This window comes from Microcaecilia unicolor, chromosome 12, assembly GCF_901765095.1.
Source record: "Microcaecilia unicolor chromosome 12, aMicUni1.1, whole genome shotgun sequence".
NCBI classification, from domain to species: Eukaryota; Metazoa; Chordata; class Amphibia; order Gymnophiona; family Siphonopidae; genus Microcaecilia; species Microcaecilia unicolor.
This window is the reverse complement of record NC_044042.1, coordinates 17,700,473-17,711,568: the sequence shown is the minus strand read 5'-3', so window position 1 is coordinate 17,711,568 and position 11,096 is coordinate 17,700,473. Positions and strand designations below refer to the sequence as shown.

General features: G+C 45.9%; 1 protein-coding gene across 2 annotated transcripts in view; it reads left to right on the top strand.

Moving 5' to 3' along the window:
- The first annotated feature begins 8,574 nt into the window (after window positions 1-8,574).
- Window positions 8,575-11,096, top strand: part of NGF (nerve growth factor) — an 85,653-nt gene continuing 83,131 nt past the window's right edge. The window contains exon 1 of one of the 2 annotated variants that reach the window (XM_030221078.1): window positions 8,575-8,812. In XM_030221078.1, coding sequence (XP_030076938.1) covers window positions 8,630-8,812 — 183 coding nt within the window. In that variant the 5' untranslated portion in view covers window positions 8,575-8,629. The remainder of the gene's footprint in view (window positions 8,813-11,096) is intronic. The other variant, XM_030221080.1, reaches the window with a different exon arrangement.

Genomic DNA, 11,096 nt, shown 5'->3' with positions numbered 1-11,096 from the left:
AGCCCAGTATCCTGTTTCCAACAGTGGCCAATCCAGGTCACAAGTACCTGGCAAGATCCCAAAACAGTACAATAATACATTTTAAGCTGCTTATCACAAACATCCATCTTAAATACTAAATAATAAGACTATACACGACCTAGACACAACCGAGCAGGTGGGGGGAAGAGGGGGTGGTGGTTGGGAGGCGAGGATAGGGGAGGGCAGACTTATACGGTCTGTACCAGAGCCGGTGATGGGAGGCGGGACTGGTGGTTGGGAGGCGGGAAATACTGCTGGGCAGACTTATATGGTCTGTGCCCTGAAAAGGACAAGTACAAATTCAAGGTAAGGTATACACATATGAGTTTGTCTTGGGCAGACTGGATGGACCATGCAGGTCTTTTTCTGCCGTCATCTACTATGTTACTATGTTACTATGAAATCTTATCACTTGACTGATTAACCTCTTTGCTATTAGTGAACAAGCACTATCACTTCTATCCTTATATCGAACATGGTCTCTCCATAGTCGATGACACACTGTATGTTATAATCCAATCATCACTCAGGAACCTTCATGCAATACCATAATGTATTCTTCTCTACCATGTAACATAGTAACATAGTAGATGACAGCAGAAAAAGACCTGCACGGTCCATTCAGTCTGCCCAACAAGATAAACTCATATGTGTATACCTTACCTTGATTTGTACCTGTCTTTTTCAGGGCACAGACCGTACAAGTCTGCCCAGCAGTATTTCCCGCCTCCCAACCACCAGTCCCGCCTCCCATCACCGGCTCCGGCACAGACCGTATAAGTCTGCCCTCCACTATCCTCGCCTCCCAACCACCAACCCCTCTTCCCCCCACCTGCTCCGCCACCCAATTTCGGCTAAGCTTCTGAGGATCCATTCCTTCTGCACAGGATTCCTTTATGCATATCCCACGCATGTTTGAATTCCGTTACCGTTTTCATCTCCACCACCTCCCGCGGGAGGGCATTCCAAGTATCTACCACTCTCTCCGTGAAAAAATACTTCCTGACATCTTTCCTGAGGCTGCCCCCCTTCAACCTCATTTCATGTCCTCTCGTTCTACCGCCTTCCCATCCATCCCATCCATGTATGTTATGTTCCATCTATGTTACCATGTATGTATGCACCTTAACGCAACACCATTTGTAATTCTGTTACCCGGAAATGGCAACCGCCATTACGGGAAATGTAAGCCACATTGAGCCTGCAAATTGGTGGGAAAATGTGGGATACAAATGCTACAAATAAATAAATAAATAAATAAATAAGCAGTGGGTTTTCCCAAGTCCATTTTAATAATGGTTTATGGACTTTTCTTTTAGGAAGGTAGCCAAACCTTTTTTAAACCCTGCTAAGCTAACTGGTAAATGCAGGCGCTAGTACGGTGCTAATGGCCCCTAGCACCCATGTTTACTTTTGATCATCAGCACATTAGAGATTTTGTATACTTTTATTTTTAGAGTTGATATTCAGCATGGTTTTTAACCAGGTAGGAGAAGCTTTCTCCTGGTTTAGCCACACCTACTGGGCCACGAGCATCACTCATCTGTTAGTCCAAGAAAACAGCAGAGGTGGTCCAGGAAAGAAGGAACTAACAAAGAGGCCTTTTACAAAATCACAGTGGGCCTACCGCCAGCTTGCCATTCGGCGATTCGACAGTAGTTCCGGCTCCCACCATGTGCCATTTCTGGCACTAGAAAATAATTTTGAATTTTCTAGTGCCGGGGGATTTTCTGGTGGCAATCGGGCACCCCATGCATTGCCTGGTTACTGCCTGAGCCCTTACTGCTTCCTAGACCCCTGACGAAAGCTACTGTCAAAATTTGATCGAGTAGTGAAGGCGGTTAGCTTGGCAGAATTTAAAAAGGGGTTGGACGGTTTCCTAAAGGACAAGTCCATAGGCTGCTACTAAATGGACTTGGGAAAAATCCACAATTTCGGGAATAACTTGTATAAAATGTCTGTACGTTTGGGTAGCTTGCCAGGTGCCCTTGACCTGGATTGGCCGCTGTCAGGGACAGGATGATGGGCTTGATGGACCTTTGGTCTTTTCCCAGTATGGCATTACTTATGAGCAGGGTCACTCTTCAACAAAAGCCTGTTTTTGAACCCTTTGTTAATTCTTCTTTCCTGGACCACCTCTGCTGTTTGTGTGGAGGTTTTCTCCTTTTTCTTTGCCCCGTACTCTTCAGTTAGTGCCAGGGTAGTCTGGGAGCAGAGTCAGGGTGGGGCAGAGGTTATCCAGCACCTCTGAGAAAAGGCTGTCCTGTTAACCAGGTAGCTCTGAAGTAATGCCGCTGAATATCAAAAATACTCCTGTAACTCCCAGCAGCTGACCTATACCTGGATATTCAGTGCTGGTACCCAGATAAGGACTGGCACAGAGTACCCAGGTCTAATTCAGCCAGAGGTGGCCATTTAAAAAAAAAAAAATGCTGACTGCCTCCAGCTGTTTTTAATGCATCTCTTAGGACCATGGTACCCATTCCAGCTGCAAACAAGCTAGCGCATGTCGACAAAGCTAATATGTAAGAACTCATGCAAATAACTTGGGAAATGATCGCCAGCAACCAATTGGCTTGATACGTCTGCCATCCCCCACGATATCATTCATATCTGATAGCCGTAGAGGATTTGGTGTCTCGGTGAATCCTGATCCCACAACGGTGTTCAGAGTTGTTTGAGGCTATCGTCAAGTGGTCCTTAAGCATCTTTCAGAAAGACCGAGAAGTTGAGATGCCCACCGTGGGACTCAAGAGATAAAGCAAGGAGGAGACATAACGAGAGGAACTAGTCTGTACCGTGACTAAGGGACCAGGGAAGAGTCCACCTGGTAAGAACAGAATGAGAGGACAGAACTAACTCCTACAAAGAAAGTTTCATTTCGCTTTCTTTAACTGGCAAACATACTTCGGAGAAGACACCGTGCTAAGAAGTAAATACATTCTATTTTAATGGCCATACTGAAATGCAATTTGCGCAGTCATTAATAAACATAATGGCTCTCTCCATGTCACTTGAATTGTATACTGTGGTCTAACATAGAAACAAAAAAACAAGAATTATTGGCTGAGTTGTACGGTGATGTTGTTACTGCCTTCTGAGAAGACATTACTCCATTAACCTGTGATTACGATTACCAAGTGACTTCATCGTGTAAGCTCCGCTTTTACTTTAATGCATGTACTGACTTGTAATCCTGTTTTCCCTTGGGCAATCTGAGCTACTGGCCCATGTACGTAGTCAGAATAAACCCAGGACTGGACCAGCCTGTTCTGGAAAACAGTAAAAGTTGGCAAACGTACCACCGATAAACCATGTGCTCTACGGCCTACTCGACGCATAGCGAACCAAGGGGATCTTTTTCTAAGGCGTGCTAGCGTTTTTAGTATGCGCTAGAGACGCCCATAGGAATACGTTGGCTTCTCTAGTGTTTAGCAAACGCCTATTTTTAGTGCGTGCTAAAAACGCCTAGCGCACCTCAGTAAAAGACCTTCATGTGACCAAGAACAAAATGTTGAGGTGTCAATCCTCTACTTATCTCCATATGCTATTAGAGATTGTGCTCACATTCGCTGCGAAGGTTCTAAATTATAGCAGGGCAGTCCGTGTGGCGTGTTACAGCAGATCTGGAAGTTGTGCGTGAGGCAGGTTGGAATGTGTGGTACATGTGTGCCGTCCGAGCCCATCCGACCAGTGGAATTTCCCTTTGGACATTTTCTTTTGAATTCTCCCCTCTTCTCTGGGCTGGCACAGTATAGGTTAACTGTTGTTGTTCGGGGTGGGGGGGGGGTTGTGTTTTTTGACAGCAAGGCTTCCAAAGCCTCAGCCAGCTTCAGCCAATCAGAATGTTGTTTCTTTTCTTCCCTCCCTTCCCTCTCTCTTTTTAGAGACCTTGGATCCAGGAGAGGTGAACAGTAGGCTATGTGCGCCTCAGTAGGAAAAATATAGCCCTTTAGCAAAGGAAAGGCCATTTCTGAAAAATTCTGGCTCACAAGTGTGGATTCTGCACCAGGGAGGCAAGGAAGGAAATTCTGGAAATAGTTCAGCAGCTTCTTGTCTTTTTTTTTCTTTCTTGGATGCTTTTGCTTCATTTTGAAACCTTGACCTGGAGTGCTGGGACACTAATCTGAAGGTCGAGCTTTTCTGTCAGCTAAGGTAAGTCCAATGGAGTTCCCACCTTCATAAATGTTTTGAGTCTATGAATTTCCCATCATGATCACCATGTATTTCCTGCGGTGGCGGCGATGAATGATTATTCCAGCCCGTGATAAAGTCCACTTTGGAGACGAATCACCTTTGGGTCATTTCAATGGCCAAAAGTTTACTTTCTTGAGCTTCTGTACCTATTGTATAATCTTATTAAAACAGAGACCGTGTGATAGGCTATGACTGTTTGCGTGTGAATTCCCTTTAGATAAAGCAATCTTACAGGGTCTGAAGTGATAGAAATAACCGTATCTAACATCCAGAGAAGGGGTCAAGTTGTCTGGGATTGATCTCTTCACCATGCTCAGCAGCCTGGTTCACAATGCGGATGGGGCACTGTCCTCTCTCTGGTTGGAGTGATTCTTTTAAGCACTCTGCTCTCAGATTTTGTACTTGTTTTCTTGAATTTGGTCGCAGTATGGAAAGTGGCAACTTGCGGTGAACACAGTCAGGATAAGCGAATGACTGGGTGCTACGTGAAGCGCAGTCACACTCAGTGTCTGCGGAGCCTAAGCCATGCAGGGCCGCTAGATTTTGCGAGCAAGCAGGCATGACAATGTCAGAGGGGAAAATCATATAGATTCATGCCAGCCCCCCCCCCCCCCCCGACACCTTTCCCTCTAATATTTGATGGACTGTGGAGTGGAGTGGAGTGGAGTGGAGGAGAGGAGGAGTGGCGGCCTAATGGTTAGAGTGGTGGATTTTGGTCCTGGGGAACTGAGTTCAATTCCCACTGCAGGCACAAGCAGCTCCTTGTGACTCTGGGCAAGTCACTTAACCCTTCATTGCCCCATGTAAGCCGCATTGAGCCTGCCATGAGTGGGAAAGCGCAGGGTACAAATGTAACAAAAATAAAAATAGATACTATTGGAGATTCTACATGGAATGTTGCTACTATTGGAGATTCTACATGGAATGTTGCTATTCCACTAGCAACATTCCATGTAGAAGGCTGCGCAGGCTTCTGTTTCTGTGAGTCTGACGTCCTGCACGTACGTGCAGGACGTCAGACTCACAGAAGCAGAAGCCTGCGCGGCCACATTGGTGATCTGCAAGGGCCGACTTCTACATGGAATGTTGCTAGTGGAATAGCAACATTCCATGTAGAATCTCAAATAGTAGCAACAGTGGAGGAGTGGCCTAGGGCTTAGGGTGGTGGACTTTGGTCCTGAGGAACTGAGTTTGATTCCCACTTCAGGCACAGGCAGTGCCTTGTGACTCTGGGCAAGTCACTTAACCCTCCATTGCCCCAGGTACAAATAAGCTCCTAAGCCACATTGAGCCTGCCATGAGTGGGGAAAGCACGGGGTACAAATAAATAAAAAAAAGTGCATTTGTACAACATTTTATGAGCTGAGTTCAGATTTGGATGCTACCAGCGCAAGTACAGTGGTGGAAATAAGTATTTGATCCCTTGCTGATTTTGTAAGTTTGCCCACTGACAAAGACATGAGCAGCCCATAATTGAAGGGTAGGTTATTGGTAACAGTGAGAGATAGCACATCACAAATTAAATCCGGAAAATCACATTGTGGAAAGTATATGAATTTATTTGCATTCTGCAGAGGGAAATAAGTATTTAATCCCTCTGGCAAACAAGACCTAATACTTGGTGGCAAAACCCTTGTTGGCAAGCACAGCGGTCAGACGTCTTCTGTAGTTGATGATGAGGTTTGCACACATGTCAGGAGGAATTTTGGTCCACTCCTCTTTGCAGATCATCTCTAAATCATTAAGAGTTCTGGGCTGTCGCTTGGCAACTCGCAGCTTCAGCTCCCTCCATAAGTTTTCAATGGGATTAAGGTCTGGTGACTGGCTAGGCCACTCCATGACCCTAATGTGCTTCTTCCTGAGCCACTCCTTTGTTGCCTTGGCTGTATGTTTTGGGTCATTGTCGTGCTGGAAGACCCAGCCACGACCCATTTTTAAGGCCCTGGCGGAGGGAAGGAGGTTGTCACTCAGAATTGTACGGTACATGGCCCCATCCATTCTCCCATTGATGCGGTGAAGTAGTCCTGTGCCCTTAGCAGAGAAACACCCCCAAAACATAACATTTCCACCTCCATGCTTGACAGTGGGGATGGTGTTCTTTGGGTCATAGGCAGCATTTCTCTTCCTCCAAACACGGCGAGTTGAGTTCATGCCAAAGAGCTCAATTTTTGTCTCATCTGACCACAGCACCTTCTCCCAATCACTCTCGGCATCATCCAGGTGTTCACTGGCAAACTTCAGACGGGCCGTCACATGTGCCTTCCGGAGCAGGGGGACCTTGCGGGCACTGCAGGATTGCAATCCGTTATGTCGTAATGTGTTACCAATGGTTTTCGTGGTGACAGTGGTCCCAGCTGCCTTGAGATCATTGACAAGTTCCCCCCTTGTAGTTGTAGGCTGATTTCTAACCTTCCTCATGATCAAGGATACCCCACGAGGTGAGATTTTGCGTGGAGCCCCAGATCTTTGTCGATTGACAGTCATTTTGTACTTCTTCCATTTTCTTACTATGGCACCAACAGTTGTCTCCTTCTCGCCCAGCGTCTTACTGATGGTTTTGTAGCCCATTCCAGCCTTGTGCAGGTGTATGATCTTGTCCCTGACATCCTTAGACAGCTCCTTGCTCTTGGCCATTTTGTAGAGGTTAGAGTCTGACTGATTCACTGAGTCTGTGGACAGGTGTCTTTCATACAGGTGACCATTGCCGACAGCTGTCTGTCATGCAGGTAACGAGTTGATTTGGAGCATCTACCTGGTCTGTAGGGGCCAGATCTCTTACTGGTTGGTGGGGGATCAAATACTTATTTCCCTCTGCAGAATGCAAATAAATTCATATACTTTCCACAATGTGATTTTCCGGATTTAATTTGTGATGTGCTATCTCTCACTGTTACCAATAACCTACCCTTCAATTATGGGCTGCTCATGTCTTTGTCAGTGGGCAAACTTACAAAATCAGCAAGGGATCAAATACTTATTTCCACCACTGTATATAATGCAAATAATACTGGGATTTCAAAAGTAAATGTTTCAATGAAAGTAAACTCTACATTACATTAGTTTAGCACATCATGTGTTTTAAATAATTAGAAAACAGCAGCAGATGCCAATAGTTTGGTTTCTCTGTGCTGCTTTATACCCCCTAATTAAAATGTGTCATGCTATTTTTTCTTCTATGCACTGCACATGGCATTCATGATCTTTCTTGCACATACATACAGATTCAAGGGAAGACTGAATGCCCACTACTCCCCGATTCAAATGTTTAACTGAATGAAATCGGGAGGGTAAGAAAATAGTCACTTAAAAAGGGGTTGTTTTTGCCAAGCAGGAGCTCTACCCACATTATGCCCCCCCCCCCCCCCCACTTTAGAACAGAAGGAATTTTGAAAGCTGCTGCTGCATCCTGGACAAGGAGATAGGTCAGTTCCAGTGATAAGGGTAGACTTGCTGGTGGGTGAAGACCTGCACTGTGGTGTTCCCCAAACAACCCAAGGATTTCACCCCTCCCTACTAATACGCATACCCTGCTAGAAGAAAAAAAAAACTTACATAATGTCTCATCTATGTGCGGCTAGTTCAAATAGTAGCAACAGTGGAGGAGTGGCCTAGTGGTTAGGGTGATGGACTTTGGTCCTGAGGAACCGAGTTCGATCCCCACTTCAGGCACAGGTAGCTCCTTGTGACTCTGGGCAAGTCACTTAAACCCTCCATTGCCCCATGTAAGCCGCATTGAGCCTGGAAAGCGCAGGGTACAAATGTAACAAAAATAAAATAGATACTATTGGAGATTCTACATGGAATGTTGCTATTCCACTAGCAACATTCCATGTAGAAGGCTGCGCAGGCTTCTGTTTCTGTGAGTCTGACGTGCAGGACGACGGACTCGCAGAAGCCTGCGCGGCCACATTGGTGATCTGCAAGGGGCCGACTTCTACATGGAATGTTGCTAGTGGAATAGCAACATTCCATGTAGAATCTCCAATAGTAGCAACAGTGGAGGAGTAGCCTAGTGGTCAGGGTGGTGGACTTTGGTCCTGAGGAACTGAGTTCAATTCTCACTTCAGGCACAGGCAGCTCCTTGTGACTCTGTGCAAGTCACTTAACCCTCCATTGCCCCATGTAAGCCGCATTGAGCCTGCCATGAGTGGGAAAGCGCGGGGTACGAATGTAACAAAAAAAAAAGCAGCTGTTAAAACCTAGACGGATTCCATATCTTCAGACGTTTGCTGAAGACAGCTTGTTCTATGCAGAGTGAGAAGGTGCAATCGTGTTTTTTGTCTTATGTTTCTTTTGCTCAGGTGTCCCAAATCAGAAACGTGGTGCCCTTGAGCGCTTGGGGCAAGTGTTTACGTGCTACACCTGCCCTGGTCGGGGAGGCGCTAGGACCTTGTAGGCGGTGGCCCGACTTATGAGTCAGACTAGGCTTGAAGCTCCCTCAGCGCGGCTGGGAAGAGTCAATGAGGGGAGACATGTGAATGGCTCACCAAGGTTTGAATGCAGTTCGTGGACTGGGCTGCCAGAGGCTGGGAACCAAGTTGGAAAGTGGGGATTTCACCTTTGGGGAGCCTGTCAGAAGTGGGAGCACAGCAAGGTGAGTAGGTCTTCTGCTTTTTGGGCAGCAAGCGTCGATTTTAGAAATTAAGCCTTTTGTTGTTATTTATAGGGAGTGAGACTTGTTTAGGTTTGGGGGGTGGGGGTGGAATGATATGAATAATAGCAAAAAAAAAAAGTTTATAATGCTGAGTTGCAAGCTCAGAAAACAGGTGGACGTGTTTGGGAAAAAAAACTGCATTCATGTACAGACATCACGAGGAGTCGTTTGTTCCCAGGTCCATTTGGGGCTGCTGTGGAAAGTGGCTACAGAAAGATCCCTGAAGGAGTTGCAGGGTTTGTTTCGTTCCCACATTAAAGGTGTGGTGAGCCTGACAGAACAGCAGCACTTATGGCTGCTCAGAGAGCTCAGGGCAACTGTCTGCCAAAGCCAGTCTCCTAAGATCTGGTGCATGTGCCCTCCAGCCTGATCTCTTGCCTGTAGGCAGCAGCCGAGTTACCGGACTGAGACTCTGCTAGAGGCACCTTCAGACTAGTCCCTTTGCTTTAAAACAATTGCAAGGTCCCTGAGTTTGCAGACTGGGAGCTGTCAGGGACCTTGGAGGGAGCGACGCAGCTCTTAACAAGAGAAAACACCCAGGAATTATCTTCTTAAGAAGTATTACCTGGAAGCCACTTGGGTGTTTAGGTATAAACTCAGGGAAAAGTGCTCGGCTGCTCTGCTGCCCTCTCTCCATTGTACCATAGGAGCCAACTTTTTCAAAACGATTAGGAGTGCTAAACCCAACAATTCGGGGGGGGGGGGGTGCACAAGCACCCACAGAGCTGCTTCTGTGGCTGTTTTGATCAACCCTTTTTACCTCTCCCTCTTATCACCTAACTTAAGTGGTTAAGACATTTCTTTTTATGATTCTTTCTCGGTATGGAAGGACTAAATTTGAAGCTTGAACCTGCTTGAGCATCCCCAGTATTGAGGAAAGTCCATTACTTTGACCTTGTATTGAGTTTACCCCCCCCCCCCCCCCCCAAATATAATTTTGAAAAGTTGACTCCTATGCAGTGCACTGGGCCAATCTCTCCTCCTGCAAGTGCACGGGTACATTGATTTATTTTTGGCAGGAGGGCTATAAAGAAACCCCTTCTGATCAAGTGAGTGTTTGCAAAGCTCCCTATTCAGAGCATGGCAGCCTGGCTGGATCGCAGGGGTTGCCTGTTTGAATTACTCTTTCAATGACTCTCAGCCCGAGCCGGGGAAACCTCGATGAGTAAACGTGAGAGTGGCTTGGGGGAACTTTCCTACCCTCTGACTAACTCTTATCCATGCATTCACTCACCAGTGATATCCTGGCCACTTTCCCTTCGGGGATGCCGTTGTGGGTTCGTTGTGAGTAGGTGAAAAGGAGAAGCAATCGGGAAAAAAAAATTGTTGAGTCGTTTGAGATCTCTTTGTGCCGGCGTTGGCTGCCCATGGGGGTTATTTGTCTCCCCCACCCCCGAATTTTAAATGATTTGTAAGCATTTCTGTGACTTTGTTTTTATCCAAGCCCTGTTTTCGTTTTAATATTGTTCATTCCCTCCCAACTGTGCTAACTTGCTGTTTTTCATCCTAATAGGCTGCTCTGTATTGCAGTAAATCTTGGCTTTTTTAATTAGCATCTATCCTATTTCCAGAGGCCAATCAGAACTGTGATTTTCTCCTAAATTGTGGGGAGGGGGGTTAGGCTTCCAATTATAAAATATTGTGGCATTCTTTAGAACTCTGGCCCCTTTCTCCCCTAAAATGTCATGGAATCTTTTAGGGATACTGGCGGACCCCCTGTTGTGTGCCTGACCACTTTCTGTAAAACTCTGGTACCAGGAATTGTAGGAAAAGGGGTGCTCTCCAGTGGCCCAGACTCTTGATGGAACTGTGGTAGAGAACAAAAGTTGAATCAGGTTTTTTTTATTAGAATTGACTGCAAGTGGTTTGCAGCAAGTTCTCAAACCCTGCTGACCAGACTTTAGAAAGCAAGGTATGGATTCAATTTACAAGCGATAAGAGGGGGCTGCTGTAATTTTGTGACACATAGAGATGTAATTATAAAGCGACCTGCATTTCTTGTTAGACTGAGAAATAAATCAGAAAGAGAAAAAAAATTGGTTTTACTATTTATGAGCCATAAATTCTAGTTAGTCCTCTCTGTCAAAAGATCTGGGTATGTATCATATTACAGTTTAATATTTACTGCTCAAGAACAACAAATGTGAGCCATGTGATTCGTTATATCGTAGCATTCATAGCACAGCCTCCTGAAATGTTTTTAGAAATACCATGGCGAAGGTAT